This window comes from Carassius auratus, unplaced genomic scaffold, assembly GCF_003368295.1.
Source record: "Carassius auratus strain Wakin unplaced genomic scaffold, ASM336829v1 scaf_tig00005214, whole genome shotgun sequence".
NCBI lineage: Eukaryota > Metazoa > Chordata > Actinopteri > Cypriniformes > Cyprinidae > Carassius > Carassius auratus.
Genome location: NW_020523638.1, coordinates 1031129 through 1055240, shown reverse-complemented (window position 1 = coordinate 1055240; position 24112 = coordinate 1031129). Strand labels below are relative to the sequence as shown.

Genomic DNA, 24112 nt, shown 5'->3' with positions numbered 1-24112 from the left:
TTTTATTTTTATCTATTTATTTGTACAGATCCTGGTGGCAATTAGAAATGGACCAAGAAATTCAACAGAAGCAAACATGAATGTGAAACTATACAGATGTGTTAAGATGAAAATACGTAACATCCAATGAGTTAAGATTTTTTTTTTTATAATAATAATAACACTTATTCAGCAAGGACACAATAAATTGATCAAAAGTGACAGTTAATACAATTACAATTTTACAAAAGATTAAAATATTTATTTCAAATAAATACTGACATTTCTATTCATCTGAGAAATCTGGATTTTTTCACAAAAATATGAAGGGGCACAACTGTTGTCATCATAAGAAATGTTTCTTTATTAATCTTAAAGTATATGCCTCACTAGTCAACAATACCAAATGACAGAATGTTCATTTTTGGGTGACTATCCCTTTAATTGTAGCATTTTATCAATATAATCAAATACCTCCTCTTCAAAAAGCAATCATAGAGTGATAATCCTATACTGTACAGTTTACGTATTGTTTGGGCAGGAGACATCAAAAGAAACAAGTTTCTCAGCATCATGCTGTGCTGTAATGCAAGCATCTGCCAAGTTCTGCCTGATTAATCCATAATTTATGAATCTGGTCATAATCCATCACTAAATCTAATCAAATGAGCTTCACCAGCAGTGACATGTGGAATGTGCTGCAGTCGGGCAGAGGTCAGACATGCACAGTTAAATTTGAGAAGAACAGGTAGAGATTTGCATCTGTGTGTGTGTGTGTGTGTGTGTGTGTGTGTGTGTGTGTGTGTGTGTGTGTGTAGGGCCTCAGGACACAGACTGTAGATAAGTGCTGAACTATGATCTATTCCCTCTGAATCAACCTTGTGCAGATTCCCCTACAGGAAACCCCCCAGTTGAAAGAAAAAGATCATCACTATGAACATTATGAACTTCATGAGGAGTCCCAAGGCATCCTGTACCATAACTGACAGCTCTAATCAAAGTTCCCTTCGTCAGTCTGAAACTGCATCTATTTTATAGTAACTTACACCTTAAAAATGTTCACCTAAAAGTGCTGTTCTTTTCCATAAAACCAAAGTGAAGAATGAACAAATTTGTCAAGCAAAGCTTCCAAAGAATGAATAGTCAATAATGACTTTAAAAACTTGGTTGCATAAGACTTGTCATACAAATAGAAATCATAAGGACTTTTATGGGGTTTCTGGAGCTCAAACGTTGTGCTCCCCATCCACTTTCATCACATATAACCTAGAAGCTTGTACATTCTGCTAAATATCTATTTTTGTTCCAAAAAAATAATAAAAATAAACGTTTGCTGATAGGCTTAATATCAAATCATTTCAGTCATCCAACACATACAATCTTCTCTAAATGAATGCAGAATATTTTCTTAAACACTTCTACAGAAATACTTTCTCTGTTTGTACAGCTGAACATCGGAGGTAATAAAGTCATTAAAGGTACAGTATGAAGTATCTGTGTTCTGAAGACATCCGCTGCGTGCTGGAACACAATTTCACAGAATCTTCATGGAATCTTTTCTTTACATCATCAATAACCCTAACAGACCACAGAGAGATCATAGGCTGCTTATTTAAAGCATTACTGTGTCAAGGTGCCAAACCAAACATCTATGCAATTATGTAAAGCATGCAATCCCATTGTACAAACAGAATCCATGTCCTTGCATCAATCCAGCAGCAGTACAGTTGTGCAGTCGTACCTCTTACTGGTGGGTGTGATTCTGCCCCCTCTGTAGTCGGGGCTGGACGGCAGCTCAGGTGAATACGGGCCAGGGGACAGAGACGCTGGGCTGGAGATGGTGTACTCTCGGTAGTTCTGGTTCTCATCTCGACTCACCTGCACAGCCTCCTGCACAACCAGAGCCACAATTCAATAACAGATACTGGAGTTTGATCTGACCAAAAGAGCACTTTGGATTAAATAGTCTTTTTCACTTACCACAACAAGTACATATTTTATTTTATTTATTTTATTTAAACATAAAAAAAGAATATAAAATCTAAAACAACACAAATTCTGTCATTAAACGTTAAATACTTTTTTCTTATGTGGTAACTTATTGTTAAACTCTCATGTGTGTCGCCTTCACAAGTTCTCACACGATTTGTAAGGAAGGACTACGAGACCTGTGGGGCTCACAATCCTTCCAATCATAGTATCTGTTACAAGTCAGCAGTCCCTTTAGCATTTAAAAGCCAGGAACTCTGTCTGATTTATAACACTCCCAAGTTCCTTTCACATGTCATGGCTAAAGACGTGCAGAATTATTGTTGTAAAGAAAATGAAAAAGTGGGAAACACGGACTCGGATGTCTTATTTGAGCTCAGCCTGACAAACTATAAATCTCTGATAAGCAGATTGATGTTCATCTTCTCTTAATGGATACCAGGCGTGCTCGACTGCAATCTGAGAAGAGAACTTAACACTAAGCCTCGGGCCAGCAGTACAGGGCAGCACACTCACCACAGGCTTGCAACAGTGATGCACTGAGGTGGTGTCGCTTCTTGCAGCAACAGTTTGTAAATAAGGATATGCTTCTACTTTCTATGACATTTTTATGTTTTTGAAAGAAGTCTCTCATTCTCACCAAGCCTGCATTTATTTGATCAAAAGTAAAACCGTAATATAGTGAGATATTATAACAATTGAAAATTACTGCTTTCTATTTTAATATATTTTTTAATTTAATTTATTCCTGTGATGCAAAGCTGACTTTACAGCATCATAACTCCATTCTTCAGTGTCACATGATCCTTCAGAAATCATTCTAATATTCTGATTGGCTGCCGAAGAAACATCTCATTATAAATGTTCTAATATCAATCATTATTATTATTTATAAATGTAAATATATTTATACTTCTATTTTGACACCAAACTTTTGCGGTCTAGTGTGAAATATCGTATAATGTAACATATAATATACAAGAATGTAAGCAAACATTCAGAATCAAGGGAAACAAACCTATAGATAAATAACACATCTATATGAAATTATGCCTGAAAAACTAAATATTTTATTTTTAATATAATTGTTTCAGCTACTGATCATAAGCACGGTCTCTTTTCATTTACCAAACATCTGCTGTTAAAAGGGACAGTTAACCCCCCCCCCCCCAAAAAAAGTAAATGATTTTGTCATCATTCACCTTTGTACAATTTTAAACCTGCATAACATAACTTTTTCTCTGCACTTCCACTATATGGACCCAAAAAAAAGGGTTTTTTTCCACAGATGTTAAGTCATTTTGGAATGAAATGAGGGTGAGTCAATGACAATTTTCATTTTTGGATGAACTTTTCCTATAATACTTGCTTTTTTGGTTTTACTGACCTGGAAGCGGCCAACCAGTTGCTCTGTGATTCCATTGGTCTGACCAGGAGTGGGAGGAGCAGGTCTGTGTGGAAAGAGACAAACATAATTTCAAGGGATTTTATTTTACAATGCATTTTAGCAAACTAAAATGCATTATTAAAAACTTCCTCAAAACTGCAGTTTATTTGGGTCGCTTTCTTTGAGCATGGCTTTATAAGTTCGTTTCTGGATACATCTGGCATAAAACAGTGGACACAAGCAGGTTTTAGACGTCAGATACAGTATGTTGATTAGATAAGGGAGCTGGATAAACTAAAAGAAAATAATTCCTCAAATTATTATGAAACTCAAAAGTAAATCTGACAGTCTGACCCAAGCAGACTGGAATCCCCTCAATACTGCCATTTATTTCCTCTGTTGGAACTGCGGACAGCAATACATTGAACAAAATGCAGAAGGCTGACCGAGCGTTAATGTAAATCGATGAAATCTGGCAGAGAAAAGACAACACGGTCTTGTTTAAAGACATCAGCAGAACCCCTGACCAGGAAGCGCCACATGTCTGAAAACGTTTATTTATCTTAAAATTAATCCCTGGCATATGTTTGGTACAGAAAGCTCTTTATAGCTTCATGAGGAAGGAATGCCACACAAGGGCCTGATTCAGAGCCGGTACTCGACGTCTTCACGATACTTCAGTCAGACTAGCTTTCCTTATTCCTCAGTGTGCCAAGATCTCTTCGGGAAACTATTATCATTTTATTTCTTGAATATTGGGTTATATAAACACCCACTGTGCCTGTAGGCTTTCATTTGTATAGGAAAAGAAAAAGCTCACCAATTAAGGAAATGGATTCACTCTTGCCATTAATGTGATCTGGTTTATTTGTTGAACCATTTCTGCTTCAAACTAAATTCATCGTAGACCTTTGAAACACACACTTCATTAAGAGCACTTTAAACAGTCAGTGAGTTTGATGGAGGTCTGAGAATTGGATGGTCTTTCCAAATAAGCTCTTTCACTGCTGTTAATGAGCTGTTTTACTGCGACGCTTAAGCAAAGCATCCTCCTACCACTGCCTATGACTGAAATTATGCTTTTTGGAAGGGGATAGAGTCAGCAGTTACAAATGTCTGAGCCAAATTCATTGGTGCACATATAATATACACACAAAAATAAAAACAAATTCAAGAGGCAACTTCCACAGAATACACACAACCTGATGTCAAGCTTATCTACAGTATGTAATCCTTTGACTTCTGGCTCCTTATTTTTCTAATTGGATGGGCAATTAAACAGACAATTAAAATGAGAACAGGTTGCGTGTTCACAGAGCTCTAGCAGAATAGGCATAAATTAGCAGTTGCTTTGAAACACTTGATGCTTTTTGCACAAGTACTGACATGATTTAGGTTCTAGAACCCACCCAGTTTTGTTTGGGATGGCATTATGGATTACAACTTGTGTTGGGGAGAAGAAAAAAAGTAGATTTTCATCACTTAAGTGTTTCAAAGCGTGTGTTATTTCTGATGAAGATTGTTTTCGAACAGGTTTTCTGAAACTTGCATCACAGACATAATGTGTTAAAAATAACATGGCAGACTTTTTGCTTGTTGATGCACATCTACACTACAGAAATATACAAAGTGACGCTAGCCCTAGAGATCTGTCAAAGCAACTGTTGAGTTGCTAGATAAGATCAAACCAGAGAATAAAAATCCTGCCCCAAATTGCTTTCACTCTGGTCGATACTCAATACCTCACTCAAAAAACTTGAGGAAACGCTGTTTTAAAAGCGAAATGAATACATTCCTAGCAAAATTCACTGCAACGACTTCTGCATTACAACATGACTTCCAGAGTGACTTCTCGTCTTGTGACTTTACACTTGAATTCTTCAGATGTTGCATCAGAGTGTCTTAATGCACCACATGTACTGCGGCATTCCAGCCATATTTTCAAATCACTAAAAGTGGAAACACTTTACAAAACAGCTTAAGGAAACTCTCGTTCATGCCAATAATTCTTCCAATTCTTCAAACTGAATTACACACAAGCCAACTTCCCTCCTCAACTACATGTACATACTGTAGGCACTTCTATTTGTAGATTGATTGTCCTGAAAACTAAAGGGTCAAGTAGATAACAGGATACTTATGAACTTAGAAGAGGGCAGGCACACACCCTCTTCCTCCAGTACACACAAACACACACACACACACAGACACACACACAAATAGAGTGCCATTGTGTGCCCAGTGTTGTTTCTGGCCTGATCAGAGAAATGAGGTCAGAAGGGAAAAATGTACTCAAATGGACACCGAGCTCAAAGTGCACGTCTGTGAGAGAGCAAAGGTACAGTTTCTGGCCAGAACTGTGGGCCTCATCTAATGTAGAAATGAGCGCAGATCTGTGCACTTAAGTCAACTTAAGACGTTTCATGTGTGATTCTTGAAACATCCATATGCCGTCAATCTAATCGTACGAATGATTGTACATTGATAAATGTATCGACTGAAAACAACTGTCATTTGAAGAATCCTTGACCCTAGAGTTGACATGGAGAAAAGTAACCTGGGCAGAAAGAGGAAGTAATTGTATGAGAGAGAAATTGATCTTAAACTATATTAGATACTAAACTTTAAAATAAAACAAATTAGGCTAGAGGAAGTCAAGTCAAGCTAAAAATGAATTTAAAGCGAAACTGAAACGGCACTGGGATCATGAGCCTCTCTCATTCGACAAGTTTCCATTATAGCCATGTAACATTTGGTTGCAAAACTATTGTTCAATATGTAAACATGGTTTTGTAATTCACTCGTTCACACCGGTTTTGGGTTCATTGGACCTCAATGCCTTTTAGAAAGTGTTTATGAAAAGTTCTTTCATTCACATGGCAGCACAACCACGTGGAATAAAACTTTAACTCCTTTGAACATATTTAGCCATTACCGAATTTCAACAAAGACTATAGGCTTATATATCAAGACATTTCACTCATGTTACTACGGATCCGAGAAAGTGAAATAATATGGTGGGAGAAGTCCACCTTCTAAATATCTAAAGAGCCAACTGTCAATTGATAGAGTCATTGAGTCACCGCAGCTGCCGTTCAAAGCTCTGGATGCCAAAGAAACAGTCAAGCGTCTTGAGACGTGCGCTTTGGAATGCACATGCGCTATGACTTAACCACTTTTGTTTTTACTGTATTTCAGCACAATAAACCATATTTATTGGAAAGTGCATGTCAGATATTATTGTTAGTTTGAAAGATGTTATTTAAATGTGAGTTTGTCAAAAAAAGATTTCATTATTTCACCACAAGTAGATAGAAAATGGTTTTGCAAATATGGCTGCCAGAAGGTGTTGCAAATATGGCCACTTTCATTTTAGACCAGTAATAATAGGGCTGTGCAAAAATCGAATGCGATATTCATGCACATCTAGTATTATTAAGTATTATCTCCAGCACCTGTGTTCAGATCAGGGTTGCCAGGTTTTCACAACAAATCCTGCCCTGTTGCTTCTCAAAACTAGTCCAGCAACACGACAGGATTTGTTGCGAAAACCTGGCAACCATGATCTGAACGCACGTGCTGGAGATATACAAATCGCATTCGATTCTTTGCACAGCCCTAAGTACTAATGCACTTGTGTACATCTCTGAAAAAAAAACTATGTAGATAAATAAAAGAGGCACCCTCACCTTTCTACGAGAAGTTGCAGCTGTGTTGTGCAGCTCTTGATTTTGTTTTGTGCCTCTACATTCAGCATATCGCCAGTATTGAGTCCATTAATCTGCACGATGATGTCGCCAGGCTGAAGACAGGCTGTCTCTGCCTTACTGCCAGCATTCACCTTTTTGCAAAAAAAAACAAAACAAAAAAACAACATTCAACAAATCAGAACTCAGCCACATACAATAACGGTTCATATACTGTAGAGTCAAAGTCTTTGGCCTAATAAAAAAAACAATAAATTGGGGTAAATTTTTGTTTTGTGCTTAATCTACTTTTTGCTCGTTTTGTACCTTCTTAGTGTAGATAAGGTTTATTAAAATTTCTTTGTGATTTTTTGTGTTTTACAGTGTGCAAATTTAATTGGCAAAAAAATATGACTATACTGGTTGAGTCAATGTTGCTGTGTCAAACAGAGCAATGTTTCACAGACCTTTAACTTTTACAGCATCAACCAACCAATGGCTTACTTATAGTGGTGTTAAAGTTGGCAGAAATCTTAAAAACAACAAGACAAGTGTTGCTGTTAATTGAGCAAAGCTTAGAATCCCCTCAAGACTCCGTAGTTAATAAGACCACAACCTCATTAGTAGAAGAGGAAAGCAACACCTCAGCTTGAATCAAAACACCCAAAAAAAGAGGCCCTGCAGAGTGCCAGTCAGCTTTTGTTGTTGATGTTAGCTTAAAGCAGAGGGGCAGAGGTGCCATGTATGAGGACCTGTTCGAGTGCCAATTAACTGTTGCTACAGAGACACACAATGGAGCATGTCTCATGTAATCAGAGTATGCCTCACTTCACGTGGAGCGTGACCATGCTACGAGCGCGTACCCTCGTACTTCACTCCAGAATTTGAATTATGCAGTAACTCGGTTGCATCAATTTTTATAGGAATATTTTGGGGAGACAGTTTGACACTGTTTGAAACACTTTGAAACTAAGTACGTGAAAGGCTTGAGGGATCAGTCAGAAAGGCAAGACAAAGGCAATAACAAGAGGGGAGCATAAGATTTGTGCCCATGCCAAACTTCTGCTACTACACTTTGACCTGTCTCTCCATGAGGCCCTTTGGAGCCCTCTTAAAAAAACACCCCGTGCTGTTCTATTCTGTGTTTTTTACAACCCCTCTCAATGCCAAAGGTCTCCTGCACCGCATGGACACTATTAAGCTCTCATTTTCTTCACATATTGGTTGTTGAGGACACTAGACCTAGACAGTGAAGCATAAAGGTTTTGACTGCATTGAATTTCAACGTAGGGACAGTAATCTCTCTTAGGTTTCATAAAGATAATCTTCAACTGTGTATCAAATCTAAATGAAAGTCTTACAGGTTTGGAACAACATGAGGATGAGTAAATGATGATTCTCATTTTCTGCTGAACTATCCCTTAATATAGGGCATTTAAATCAGTGTGGTAATGGGAAACGAGAAGGATAATGAGTGCCATAAATTTTAAAGTCTCAGTGTTTTAAAGTGGTTTAGGTTTAAATTCAGTGGAATTCTGGGTTATAATGCAGACATGACCAGGATCTGAAAGGGAAGGTTCAATTAGATGCCTTTAATTAGAAACACTGTGGTGTATTTCTGGATCACAACATGGAATTCGTTTTCATGAAATGAACTATTTTATTTGAGAGGAACTGTTTTGGTTCAGTCTGAAAATTGTCCCAAAGCCCATGAAAAACAAAAATAAATGGGTTCCAGACTAGGTGGCAGAAGTACAACAGATTCTTTCACGAATGCCTGAGTGTTGAAAGACTGAACTCAAAAAAGCCAACCGATTAACCTGTTCAGAGAGACCAGATTCATGTTAAATAAGTGTGAACCCAACATTTTAGTTTTTTTGTTTATAGTTTAAGGTCATGCCACCTACCTCAACTATTTTCATGAAAAAATTGTTTTTTTCTTTATCTTTGATAAAAATTCTAAAACTAGAGCACACATATCCAATGCATTCGAATCGCTCTCGGTACTTTGATGTCATACAGGTGATCATTCCATGCAGCACTGCTTCAAATGGAACGCACCTAATATAATTGCTCTCCCTCTCTCTCATAACTGCATATAAAATATTGATATAAGCCGTGACTGTTTCCTACACGTACAGGTTATTTTTCAGCAATAGGAAACCGGGAAGTTTGGTCACCCTGTGTGTGTGTGTGTTCTTGTATATGGTTTATAGAAATTTTAAACATTGATTTTCCGTGATGGATTGAGGTAGTGTATGGGGATATAGAATACCGTTACGTTTCTGGAGAGTCCCTGTAAACTACATATGCGTGTGTGTGAGAGAGAGAGCGAGAGAACTAAAAAGGCATTGGAACACGTTGCTAGAAACATCATACAGCGCTCGCTGTTCCTCTCAGACTCCAGCGAGTTTATCCTCCTGGTCAATAGTCCACATTCACCGTGGCGCTGCCGTCTTCGTCTTTCTTCTTCTGTGGTTTTCCTAGTTCGTGATTGGTCAACTTCAGATAAATCAACAAATCGGCTCGTTCAACAGCACACATGTCATGAATTCAAACCGATAGCTCACGAACTTTTTAGACATGTTTAAAAATGATCGGGAGTTCGGGAAGTGCTCGTAAGCCACTTTGCTCGGCTTGTAATTCATCGCAAATGATATGAGCCGCGACCATACTGTACGAGCATACGCGATTTCCACGCGATTGGAGGAAAAAAATAAAATTGCATGCGAACTCATACGACAGCAAAAATCGCACCATGTACACCCGCCTTTAGAGCAAGGGAAGCTAGGGAAATGAGAGCATCCAAGGAGCGTGTGAATGCTACGTATTTATTTTAAATCTTTAAATTCTATGTTCTTTAATGTTAATTTAATGTTTTTTGGCTTTTTTTTATTTATTTATTTTTATAGAAGTATTGGTTCAGGCAACGTTTAGGCACTGGTACAGTTTTAAGAGTATCGAAATGGCACCGGTATCATATCAAACCCAATCGATACCCAACCCTAATTAAAAATGGTTCAATCAGGACCACTTCCGTCAAGTATATTTATTAGAATTATAATTGCATACAGTTAGTGTTGGCGGTATGGTTATGTTCTGGGCAACACTCCACACGCCTGTCCATGCAGCCATGCTTGGACAGAGCGGGGAGAGCAGCAAGACAAACCCCACTGGGGTACAGTACAGAACAATTATAATCATACCTAATTACAATTCACAATTACATGAGTTGTAAACAAAATGTGATAGAGACTGCTTCCAATGAAGAGACTGTAAGAAGGAACAAAGTTAGATCGGATTACAGGTTCAGTCGGTGGAGTTGTGGTTGGAGGAGGGAGTTAATTGCAAGCAGCAATGTGATTGAGAGACACTGAATAATGGGAATTTAAATAGACCACAGGTGATAGGTGTCAAGACTGGATTGATACACGTCAGGAACAGCTGACTGTCAGCTGATGCAAGCGTGACTAACGTGGCCTGACTTAACTAACGCGATGCTCGATTTTACAATAATCATTTGGATGCATCTGAGTTTTTGTTTCTTGTTACTGTAGATACATTGTTATATATATATATATATATATATATTTTTTTTTTTTTTTTTTTATTCCAAGGGGAACCCAATGATTCATGCTTGGCCTAAATCTAACTCTTGCACACCCTTGCATAAGTTCAGCATATTTTCTATTATTCTGAAAAGAGAATGGAGAATACCTGTACGGAAAAAATAGTAGTTAAAAAACAACACACAAAAAAAAACACAATAGCTTGACCATTTGCAATGCAACACAATGACCAGGAACTTCCTCTAATTATACGGGTCTTGTTTGGTTGAAGTAGTCAAGGTGACAGAGGGCAAAACAGGTAGACAACAGTGATTAATGTGAGAAGAAAGACATCAAGCGTTTAGGTATGAGGCATCATTGCTTTAATCACTGATGCAAAAAACCCAAAACAAAACAAGGATGTGAAGCATGTTCTAGATTGGTCAACAGAGATGAAAATTACCTTGGAAACTGTTATGGGCTTCTTGAAGTCTCGCCCTCCAGAAATTCTGAATCCCCAGGGGGACGGGCCAATCAGGTTCACTGTAAAAGGCATCATGTGACTACAGGCTGCTGCCCAATGCTCTCAGTGCTGTGGGAGGGAAAAAAAAAAAGGAGTGTGAGAAGAGGGGCAAAAAAGATGGAAACCCCCCAGGTGAAGAGAGCATCGGTCAAGTTTAATTTGACATCAAGCTGAAATGCCACAGATGTGTTTCATAGTTTCCAAATCTCAGAGCCACTGGCTGCTGTTGAAAGGTAAACTGCTTTCACCTGGTCTTCAGAAAACCTTTCATCCTATTCCACATAACTGCAGCTCAAATCCACTGACACCCAGACACTGTAGCAATCAGGAATCATAGACAGGTGCCACATGACTGACAGTCCTGGAGTGTGTTTTAAAGCTGAAGCACCCATAAGAAATGCGAGAAACAACTTTAGAGTCAGTTTGAGATTCTTAAAAAAAACACCAGTTTAATATTTTGGTTAAAAGGGTTATATTTTTGAAAGAAATGTGCCATCATTGTGATCAGAAACTCAAAAACGCGGGCGTACAGGGTGCGAATTCGGATGGTCGGAAGATCGTATGTCCACGCACACGTCACCAGTGAGTTTATCTGAAAATCGTACGGACGAGGGGATATACGATACGATTTTACGACCAGTCAATTTCTGATGCAGTCGCACGAAGTTGATAGGTGCGTTCGACTTGAAGCAGCGCTGCACAGAAGGACACTGTATGACATCATAGTACCATGAGAGTGATAAGAGAGCACACATATCCAATGCATTCGAATCGCTCTCACGGTACTTTGATGTCATACAGCGATCATTCTATGCAGCGCTGCTTCAAGTTGAACACGCCTAATATAACTGCTCTCCCTCTGATAACTGCATAAAAATTATTGATGCGACTCGTGACTGTTTCCTACACATACAGGTTCTTTTTCTGCAACAGGAAACCGAGACGTCTGTGTGTGTGTGTGTGTGTGTGTGTGTTCTTGTATATGGTTTATGGGGACACAAATATCTATAATGACATATTACAACATAAACATGGTTTATGAGGACACTTCCTGTGCCCTCGCAAACCAAATGGCTTAAAAAATAAATTAACAGTGATTCATTGAAATTTTAAAAATGCATTTTTCCGTGATGGATAGAGGTAGTGTAGAATATACAGTTTGTACAGTATAGAAAACCGTTACTTCTATGGAGAGTCCCCGTAAATTACATATGCACGGGTGTGTGTGTGTGTGAGAGAGATAGAGAGAGTGAGAATTAAAAAGCATGGTGCACGCTGCTAAAAACCTCATAAAGAGCTCGATGTTCCTGTCAGAGTTTATAGAGTTTACTAGAGTTATTAGAGTTACTCCTCCTGGTCAAAAGTCCACATTCGCCGTGGCGCTGCCATCTTCATCTTTCTTCTTCTGTGGTTTTCCTAGTTCGTGATTGGTCAACTTCAGATAGCATTTCGACTGCTCGACTCGCAATTCCCTGCACATAATACGAGCCGCGACCATATACGATTTCTACACGATAAAAAAAAAAAAAAAAACTTGTACGACAGCAAAAATCGCACCGTGTACGCCTGCCTTTAAGGTGCCAAAATAAAAGTGAATTAAATCATTACAACATTCACAATGCTGGTACTTTAATAGCAAAAAAACACTCCCTGAGATAAGGGAACAAGTGTTGCATTAAGCTTATGGGAAAGTTCTGTTTACTTCGACCCTGAAGCCTGATTTGTACACATTCATGAAGCAATGTGCTTCAACCCATCTAAAGGGTGGAACCAGCTCTGAGTCAGCTCCGAGCACTATTCGTCAGAATATTTGACTGATAGCAACACTCATCTACTCACGTGCAGCCTTATAGCAATAAGTAATACCAGCCACCAAGTCCACAATCATTTCCCTTTTGCTCGGTCACTGTAAATAAATAAATGCTTTAAAAAATAAAATATGAATACAAGTTAAGTTTGAGTCTATCTGTGAAATAATGTTCCTTAAATCTACTTAAAGAAAACTGGGGAAGAAATTAGCCATGTACCAGACATAGGTCAAAACTACTTTAAATTCTTTGAATTCACACACACACACACACACACACACACCTTTAAAGAGGAACTGGTACATTATTCAACTGGGGATGCAAATGAGCAGCAACACTACGACTATCAGTGGGAGTGCAGACCGTGATCTGCTGCCTGATACAGGAGGATATGTGGGTGCAAATGTGGCTTAAATGTATCTTTATCCCTTTAAGCACTGGCTTGCAGCAGCCTTGTAAAAGATCTCACCAAGGTGATGATGAACTACTTAACTGGCAGCTAAACATGCCTGGACTCTCTGATGGAAAGCTTCAAAAATGAACACTATTTGCTGTCAGCATGAAGTGTCGTCTGAAAATGCCTTTGATGTCAGTCAGCACATGATCTGTGATGTTTTATAGCTACTGTAAATATCTCAGATTGGAAATGCACTGTAAAACTACTGTTCTCAGGTGTGGACAGTTTGTTTTCCCTCCGATACTGAAATTAGGTTTCCAGCCTTTATCTCTCCCTGTCGGTCTGCTTGCTTACCCTGATTTGACCTTTGATAGTCTCAATGCAATGACCTTTTGATAGTCTCTTACGCAACAATGATAAAAATAAAGTCAATGTATACATCAAAAAAATTCAGTCATTCAAGAGCCGATCCACCAAACGCTTAAATTATCAGAACTATTTTCAGTCATACACTACACAAACTTAACACAAAATGTTAAATGAGAGTGCTTAAACTCGCGCTAGAATGAGAATTTAATATCAGCAATGAAAACATCTTATCAGCAGAAAAATATAACTTTCTAAAACATTTCAAGCACACCTCGGTTTCTTTCTTACTCACTCTCACATGTAAAGGACTCATCCAGGACTAATAATAACATAAATCTACTGAAATACAAACATTTGACTATGATCTCTACCATTCACACAGCATATAGTGTCATACCACCCAGACTTATTGTACGTCTACAGTATACCAACTGTGTTTTGAAAAGGCCGTATGGCTCATACAGCCCTGATAATGATGTAATTAAAGAAAGAATTTAGAGAATCTGGCCATGTAAACACTGTAGATAGGTCAGCGTCTGTGTCACGCTGTCCTGAATTTAATATCAACAGGAGAACGTGTGTGAAAGCCTGAAATTGGCTCCATACACGGGACAAACAAACCCGCACACCCGTTTGTCTCCCCTACCCAGCGTGACCCAGTTGAGGCTACGGATGTCACTGCATTCTTGGAGAGTTTGGTCGGAGGGAATGCAAATCTACCCCATCATTAGCTCTCCAGGCAATTAGCAGCCTTAACGATGTCTCTGTTCGGGAGGATCTCTCTTAATTACAGTGGGCTCTAGAGACTAGAGTCGTTGAGTTTTTATGTAATCACAGAGGAGGCTGCAGCCACATTTCCCTCCCCTCAGAACCTCAATTAATCCAACATGCTAGTGAGGAGTCCTTGCTGCTTTTATTAGCATCGGCTGAACACAACAGAACCTTACTAGATTCACAAAGAATCACTGAACTTTTCTGCTCTGATTGTAGAAGAGAAATTCTGCTTAATTGATTTGAATATATTAATTAAGCCATAAGAAAAGTGCTTCGATGCCGTTCCATATTTTACTTGAAAAAAACAAATAAATTAGGTGCCATCCTGCTGCAACACATGGCCCCTGATAATGGGACATCATAGCCATTACGGTTATACAGTTTGAACACTTTATTGACTAATCAGATTCCCAAAAAAAAAAAATATTGATTTCAGTTATGCGTTAAATAAAGCTTATCACAAAACAATTTTGTTATTTTCTATAACTATTCAATAAATGATCAAAGAAGAAATTTGTGCTTTTAAAAAAAATTAATTATTAATTTTTATAAAAGTGACAAAGACAATTCTAATGTTATCAAAAGATTTCTATTTTACGTAAATAAATTTCAACTAACAAATTTGGCAGCACAACAGTTTTTAATACTGATATAATACTACTGTGAATGTAAATACTGAAAATGAATAATGTTTCTTGAGTGGCAAATCAGCGTATTAGAATGACTGGTAATACTTCACAATAACTATTCGCCATTCTGCTTCAGATGCAAAAACTAAAAAAATAAAAATAAAAAATTATAATAAAAAAAAAAAAACAGATCTGAATTTTATTCTTTTTCAGAGGCAGTGTATAAACGTGATTGACATAACATGAGGTCGCCTTTATTTTTTAACATGCAAAAATGTTGGACTTAGAGTCTTTACTAATGAACTGATGAGTTGAATCTTGTGTGTTTGATTACAGAGACATCCAAAATGTTCAGTGTTGGCGGTTCTCCAGGACTAGGATTGGGAAATACTGACTTATAATAATCAAACTGTAAGAGTACACTTCAGACCCCTTAAATCAACACATAAACATACCCAGAGCAGCAAACCTGTCCCTAACCTCACACAATATGTGCATGATCATGTGAATTAATGTCAAGCTTAATGTAAGCACTTTAACTGACATGAAATAATGATCTGTTAATCGTCGGGGAATATTTAATATGTTTATTAGTAAACATTACCAAGCACCTTATTCTCATGTCTATTTGATTATATTAACTAATGATCTGTTAAGCATTATATAAAATGAATCATTTATCAATTAATGTTATTATAAAGTGTTACCCACGTATTTTAATTTCTTAACAGGAGAGGATTTTGGCACTTGTCTCATCCACAACAAACGATCAAGAGTTTGGACCTGGTTTTGAACCTTTTTCAGTGATTTTTTTTTTTTATAATTAAGGGAAGGAAAGGCAGGGAGGGTACTGTAGCTCTGCAAGATAAAAATAGACATTGTTCGGCTGACTGGGAAAGTGAAAGTATTTGCATCTCAAAAATAAAAGGAAGGTTTAGGGGTCCATATTGACATTTGTTGGCGTTTGCCAAAAGACCATTAGCGTGAGTTCCTTTTCCTTCAGCAAGAGGAAACTAAAGGAGATGGCAGAACGGAAAACTGGCAAACCCATTAACTGGTTATACACATTTAGATATATAGTAGCTGTGCTAACTGCATAGAAACATTGGATAAATTGATCCGCTTGCTGTCCTTATTAACAAAATGAAAGAAAACTGTCTGCTCTGCACAAATGTTTCCTAACAACACGCATGACCTATAGCTATTAACTTTTTGTTCCAGTCAGCATCAGTCCATGACAGCTCACAGGTTAGGGCTGACAGGGACTAGTTTTACTGGTTCAAACTGGCCAACTTTCCCTCACCTTGCATTTTTTCACAGACAACTCACAGTGAGAGCGTTCTACCTCAGAACTGTAAAAATGGCATGTAAACTATTTGGTCAACTAGTTTCAGATGAAAAGCCAGTAATCCAGGATCTGAATGGAACGCGTGGTGTTGATGTGAATGAGTCACGGCTTTAGAAAAGTGTTGGATCAGTGATGCACTGAAATACAGAATTTAAAATGAAAACTGAAACTAGAGCTGCATGATTCTGAATAAATTGAATATTATGATTTATTTTCCTCAGTTTAAAAACGCTCACGAAAACATCAAGTTATTCAGACAAATCCTGAACACTAGTCTAAACTAAATGCAATTTACAAAAGTGTCTGAATAAATTGATTCCGTTGCAGGAATGCAGAAAGTCAATACAAATATGTAGATATGTATGGAAATATGTAAACAAAGTTCAAATTTATATGAAAATATTTAGCTTGCACCATTTTAAGGTAGTATGTCAGAATATTCAAGAATATTTGTAACAATGGTGAGAACAAGAAATGAATGTCTTTTCAAAGTCTAGGTTTCTGTTTTTAGATCGGTTTCTGCTTATATTTTCAACCCATTTTGTCTTTCTTAGTACAGTTTAATGGCATTTTGACTTAAATTGCAATGGTTATTTTAGTGCATCCCAAATCAAAATCAACCCTACAATAAAGCAATGCCTCTAGGTCTGTATTGTGAGCTACATCATGAGGAAAATGACCTTTTACACTCACATACCCAAAATATTCTGGGCAGGAATTGGCCAGGGCTGAGAGACTGTCAAAAAACATTTGCGTAGTTACAGCAGTTTCACGTCCAAGTGAATGGGTGTTGGTGTCTGTGAAAGAGAATGCATAAAGCGGTCTTTTTTGTATGGTACATTGGCACTCAGTTTAGTCTTGAGAAGGTCAAAGGATTTCTGAGCCAGTGAAGCCTGACGTGCCAAACATAAGGTTTTAGCACCTATCACTACAAAGAGGAGAGTGAAACAGTACAAACTCACTAAACCCATTAAGAAGTCTTCGTTTACTTATTTTAAAAAAATTAAGCCTATTTTAGTACTAATAATATGTTTTAGCATCTTGAATTTCACATCCAGAATAATTAAGGCTACAGAAGATATACAGGATGGAGGAATCTAAGTAATCCTAATTGGAATACTGTATTGAATCAGTTAATTGATTTAAATCCAACGGTGTAATGAATAAAACAATCATTCAAATTTGAATCAAATTGTGTACTGAATCATTTCAAGTTTTGCAAAAATGCTTGAATCGAATCCCAGTGAACCATGAATCAAACAATCATCAAGTAAAACATTTTTGTACTGCACCGTTCACAATACACATTGTGAAAAAGCAACTTTACGGGAAAAATCACAATGTTTGTGTTGTTTATACTTTATATCTTCACAGCGTACCATTGCATTTAGCAAATTAAAGCTTCCTTTTTTTGTGATGATTTAAACAAGCAGTTGAGATTTGCTCTCTGGGTAGATTACATGAAAATTGTAATGCCTTTCATAGACATTGAAACATAACTATGTAACCTCACTGAGTGATGATTCATATAAAAATATATGTTCATCAGTAGTTGATGCAATGCTGAAACACATTTTGTAAATCCAGTGGATCTTTCTATGTGCAGATATATTCGGGATCCACTGAAGGCTTTCAAACACTCACTTCAGGTGTGCATCTGTGTGATCGCTCGTGAAAGAGCATGGAGAGCCAATCACAGTCATATCTGTTGAGCACGTGAACACAATGGCTGGCCAATCAGTGGTCTTTAAGAATCCCCTCAACAGTGCCCAAATTTAAACAGGAAATTGACCGTTTAAAATTACAGTACTGACTGGTATTGCGGTCGGTACTTTTGACAACACTAATATATTTTTATTTTTGCAGTGCATTGCATTCCATGACTGAGAAAACCGGATGCAAAAATGCTGCTCATTTTGCATAACTGTCATGAAAATAATGCAGAAAATAATTCTGCTTCCTTCAGAGTAAAAACTGTGTGACCAGACGGTAAGATCAGCCAGGAAGCTCTCTGACTGAAATAGCATGCAAATGAGGATACTGAAACTGAAATGAACCCTAGATATTCACTATAAGCATCACATCCAGTACTTTGAGAAATGTCAGGACGTCTGGTTGTGCAGCAATCACTGTTCCTGCAACCACTCAAACTTCTCCATGGCATATAGAAATCAGAAAGCATTCCAGGCTCAAACTTAAGGATTGTCTCCTATTTTGCAAGGGTTTCTCGTGTTATTATCAAAAAGCTCTCTAATATCAAAACACAGTATGATCATCCTGTTTAAACAAACAGGTTTAGTTAGTGTTGAGTTGAGTTTAGCCAAAGCAAATGTACTGTGCGCAATTTTACCCTGAGGTTAGTCTCTGGAATAATTGTGAAACCTTTAATAAGGTTGAATAATTATTTTATTTCCACATAGAAAACACCTTGAATGACTCATCATGTACTAAAAAGTTGTTCTCCAAAAGTAATGTGGGAGAAGACGCCAATTCCAGTATTCAGATATGTGGGAAGTTATTATATCAGAAGCAGATATAAAACAGTTTTGAATGAAGCAAATGTATTCAGTGGGTGTTTGTGCGCCTGTGCAACGCTATATTCCCAAACTTTGCCATCATTTGACAGGCATTGTTTTTGTTTTTTTTGCATTGCATCTAAACAAAACTGGTGGAAGATGTGAATGAAGATTTCTACAGGACATGATCAAAACTGCAGATGTGGCTGGAATATTGGCATATTGAACACTCTCTCACACACACACACACACACACACACACACACACACACACACACACACTCTTCAACGTCATCCAACAGCTCTAAAATAGCCAGGATGTTTCCACAGCTCAGTCTTCCTGAAATACAGAGGAATCAGATATTACGCACACACATTCATTTCACCCATGTTCACAATTGACAACTTTTATAGCCGTTTTTATTTTAGCATTTTGGATTTAAATGAATTCCAACCGTTCTAATAATAAATAAATACACTCAAACATCTCAGGAAGTGGACAGTTTCTTATTCTAGTAATACTGAAAATATGGACAAGAATAATAAAAAAAAATTTAATTTAAGCCTTTAGTGAGTGGTCTACAACTCAATGAACATTATAGGGGGCATCGAATGCCCGAACATTCCTCAAAGGTTGTATAAAACAACTTTTTACTTCATCAAAAACAACTGAGCACAGTGAGCCGTTTCGGTGCATGTCTCTTTAAATGATAATGAGCTACTGCCCCCCCCTCCCCTCTCTTCTGTTTTTTGTATACTCAGTGACGCTGCTCCCGGTGTGAATGCGCTCATTTGTTAAAAGATATGCACTGCTCAAACACCACTTACACTTGTGGTGTGAAAACGGCATTATGTTTACTATTACATCCAACTACAAAACAGCAGCACTGCTTGAGAGACATTGTTGTCATTACAGCTGCTCGAGCATGGAGAAAATTACACTGTGTACAAGAATCTTTATTGCCAAGGAATGACAGAAGCTTCCAGTACACAGACAGGTTGACAAGTGACAAGATACAGTAGCAAAAAAAATTTAAAAAAATGAGCAAATACGAATAAATATGTAAAAACAATACACAATAGACAAGTGACATTAAACAGTATTTTGTATGTACAGTGCCATTGACAAATTATGCAAGGGAATGTGGGTAGATGTAAGATAAATTAAGTCACTAACATATAAATCTAAGTATATAGTTGGGTAATACGGAACAGTGCGTCAGCGGTTGTGGGAGAACCTGAGCAATATGACGTCATTTCATATTTACTTTATTTTATACACTTGACAATCATGCAATGGGAAATTAAGACCATGTCAATAAAAAGTTTTATTTTGCAGAGCAATTTTTTTTCAATTCATGTTTTTGCTCATATTGCATGAATTGTTCTGTTGTTTGTAATTTCTTTGTTTTGTTTTTATTATTATTATTACTGGAAAAAACACGAAGCAACGTTTACTTGAGAATTATTAGATGACCACAAACCATTATTTATTAGCATTTAACAAAAGAGGGATCAGTAACATTAACTTTTGCTAAGGAAGTTAAAAATTTGTATCAAAAACAGTGAAATGGTTCAAAAGGAGATGACCTTGGCACGGCTAATGTCTTTAACTGTCTACGCCACAAATAAAGTAACCAGGGTGTGTTCGGAGTTTAAATAACGCTTCAGGATTACAATCAAAAGGATTCAAAGTATGAGCCGACAGTCATAAATCAGTACACTGAGCCTACAGTGTTGCTGCACACGCCATGCCTACAGAACATACTATGCTTTTTCTCCCATGATCCACTCCCATGTGTGATCTTAACAGTGTCGCACCTGCCCAACACACACCCAGTCCGGACAGCAACACAACTCCTCCCCATTCTGGTTAACACACGCCAGAATAAAACATTCCTCACATTCTTATCACATTCAGTGACAGGGAGTCATCATTGATACCTTCCATCCCATTGCTGATGAAGAAACACCAAACAACACCTCACGACGAGAAGAAAAGTACGCAAAAGATACCGGGTGGAGACGAACAATACAAGACATGAGCTCAGTCTGAATAATGGACAGCGTGTTATTAGAAAATTTCACTGAATGGATCAATACAATTGTGCATTCCAGTGGTGGCTAATTACCGTCAGTTTTCAATATTATTTGGTATTTATAGCTTTATGATGGGAGTTATGTGAAGCAGCTCAACATCTCAACATGTTATGTATGATATGTTTGGCTGTCATAGAAACAGAACAAGATATTACAATCGTGACTCAAGAGCAGGAGGTATTCACAAGCTCTGCGTTCTGACAAGTATGATACGTTCTTACCCACGGGCCACAGAAAGCTTGGAAAAAACTAAATGGAAAACTATTAGTTAATAGGCTCATATGGTGGTCCTCTGGTTTACAAGTCATAGAATAACACAGGACTGTCACGATAGCAACGTTTCAGCAGTTCATACCAATACTAGTAATGTCATTAAGATGTTTTCAGAAATGAGTAAACCGCATTAAGTTTAAAATCTATTTTATTTGATTTACATATAGTTCATTTGCTTTATGTTAAACAGAATGTGACATTTAAATCAAATTATAGATTAAATTATACTAAAAGTTAAAAAATGTTAAATAAAACCAAATTAAAAGTTAAAATATAAATCTAAATGAAATTAATTGATATTAAATTCATTAAACTGAATTAAAAAGGTCAATTTAATGCTAAATCCAAATAAAGATTAAATACAATTAAAGTTTGAATTTAAATCAAATTAAAAGATTCATTATATTACATTAAAAGGTAGATTCAACATGACCAAATTATAGAATAAATATAACACCAAGTTAAAAAAAATTTAATTAAACTTAAGTTAAAATATAAATCAATTTATTAAATTCAATTACATTAAAATTTCAATTTAATGCTAAATCCAAATAAAAAATGTATAACAATTAAAGATTAAATTTAAATCAAATTAAAACATTAAATTAAATTCCAAGTTAAGTCAAATGAAAGATTATATTACATTGAAAGTTCAATTCAAAATTACATTTAAACCTAACTTAAAATGTTTGATTTAAATCAAGTTAAAACGGTCAAATTCAATTAAATAACATTAAAAGTTACATTTGAATCAAATTGTAATTTAAAGTTTAATATGTAGGGTTATAAATCCAAACCTCTTGAAAAGTAACAGTGACATGAGCTCACCACAATAGAGATGAAGTCTCAGTCCAGAGCCAGTGTGCAGGCTTCTCCTTTGAGCTTTCCAGACACAGTCACCGAAACAGTGCACTTATCTGTATTTCAGAACGGACTCATCTGAACCGACTCAATAGCAACGAGAAGCAGTGGTTAAACTCTGCCGTGACTTTTTGCAAAGGAAGTGGTTAGAGAAGACCCAGTTTTTGGTCAGAAGTATGGCTGCAATCGAGCATAAGTTTTAGGCCTTAATTTCAACAGAAAACATGGGGTAGATTTTGCCCTGAACAGAGAAACTGTGGTGCAGACAGACATACGCCATCATTACGACTACCATATTATCCTGTTCACTGACTTTAAATAAGAACGCAGACAGCCTTTAACTGCTACAAAACAGAAAGACAGCATACAGGAAATGTGGTAAGAGACAGAAATCCAACAATGAGATGAACAAACAACTGAAAGTACTAGAAATGAGAAACACAACCACTCCTCCTCATCCTCAATGAGAGGGTGCAGCTTTTTGCACAGAGTGACAGTCACTATGTGATGCCCTTATACCTTATAAGGAGATGGTTTGTGCATTTATTATGCTAATAACCCACATTATGATGCAGTCACATTAAACTTCACAGTTAAGTAAAAAAATGAGCTTGTGCAAAGAAGTGTCTCGCCTTCGGAAGATCAAGTTTAATGCACTTAATGCAACTTGCGAATTCATACAGAAAGGTGACGTTAAGAGAACATAAACGTCAAACATTTACTTGATAAACTGGTTTGTTCAAAGGGAAAGTAGATGGAGTAGATGGCATATTTTCACATTCGTAATTAATTATTTGTGATTGATCTAAAAATATAAGTCCTGCAGCATGACATCATATCCAGCTGCCAAATTACTTGCACGCTTCATGCGTACTGTGAACACACTTTTGTATGAAATGGATTATTGACCTTCAGAACCAAAACAAATGCGTGCCTGTGCACCGCCGGTGGATACTTCTGCCTGGGAACCTCTTCTGCAGATAAAAGAAAATATGTGCACACAATTATGAATTGAAAGAGACAGTCAGTCTCTTTCATCATCAACAGCTGACAACAGATCATATCAGAGCAGGCAATTTCCTGTGTATCTGAGCATGTTGTGCAAATTCTTGCTAAACCAGAGAAAGACTAGAAACTTTGCATATCCTGAAAGCATACAAAAATGTGGTTTTAGAAAAAAAAGAATTTCTGCTTGGTTCCCACTATGAAGTAACCATCAGAATATAGAACGGTATGGAATAGCTGCTTTGTATGGGATGTTATTTTGTGGTCTAGATGAACATTTATGATCAAAACCATAAATGCAGCTGACAGGGTTTTAGTGGAGAGACATGTGCAATTATAAGACATGTTTGTGGATGTTATGTATTCCATGGCCTATTAGCACTCTGGGTATATCTGAATACAGAGAGAAAGAAAGCTTCATTCTCAGGGGATGTTTACACGAGCTGAACTTCGAATGCGTTTTGGGGCCCTAAAAACACAAACTTTGGAAAATGGGTTTTAAAGTGCAAGTTTTTGAAAACAATACCGTTATTAGGGATCCAACAATACTAGGGGTGCGCGATAAATATCATGTGATAATTAATGCGCATCTCTTCAGTAAAGCCGGTTTTCTAATCAGCGGTAAATTCCATCAGGTGCATGGTTTCATAAGAGCCGCTGTTACAACACAGAGCTGTTGTTAACTGACTAGATGCGCAAATAAACGCTGATAATGAACGTGGATTTGCGCGTCTAGTCAGTTAACAATGGCTCTGTGTAGTAACAGCGGCTCTATGTGAAATCACCCACCTGATGGAATTTACCGCTGATTAGAGAACCGGCTTTACTGACGAGATGCGCATTAATTATCGAACAATATTTATCGCGCACCCCTGAACAATACAACTTTTTCAGAAACGATACAGAAAATTCTGAGTATC

At 37.2% G+C, this 24112-nt stretch overlaps 1 protein-coding gene across 2 annotated transcripts in view; it reads right to left on the bottom strand.

The window, feature by feature from the left end:
* Positions 1-24112, bottom strand: part of LOC113070718 (PDZ and LIM domain protein 2-like) — a 53414-nt gene that overhangs the window by 26310 nt on the left and 2992 nt on the right. Inside the window, exons 1-5 of one of the 2 annotated variants that reach the window (XM_026244127.1) lie at positions 22155-22236; positions 11053-11181; positions 7045-7196; positions 3356-3419; positions 1721-1869 (exon numbers count right to left, since the gene is read on the bottom strand). In XM_026244127.1, coding sequence (XP_026099912.1) covers positions 1721-1869; positions 3356-3419; positions 7045-7196; positions 11053-11148 — 461 coding nt within the window. In that variant the 5' untranslated portion in view covers positions 11149-11181; positions 22155-22236. Of the gene's footprint in view, positions 1-1720; positions 1870-3355; positions 3420-7044; positions 7197-11052; positions 11182-22154; positions 22237-24112 lie in introns of those variants that run through there. The other variant, XM_026244126.1, reaches the window with a different exon arrangement.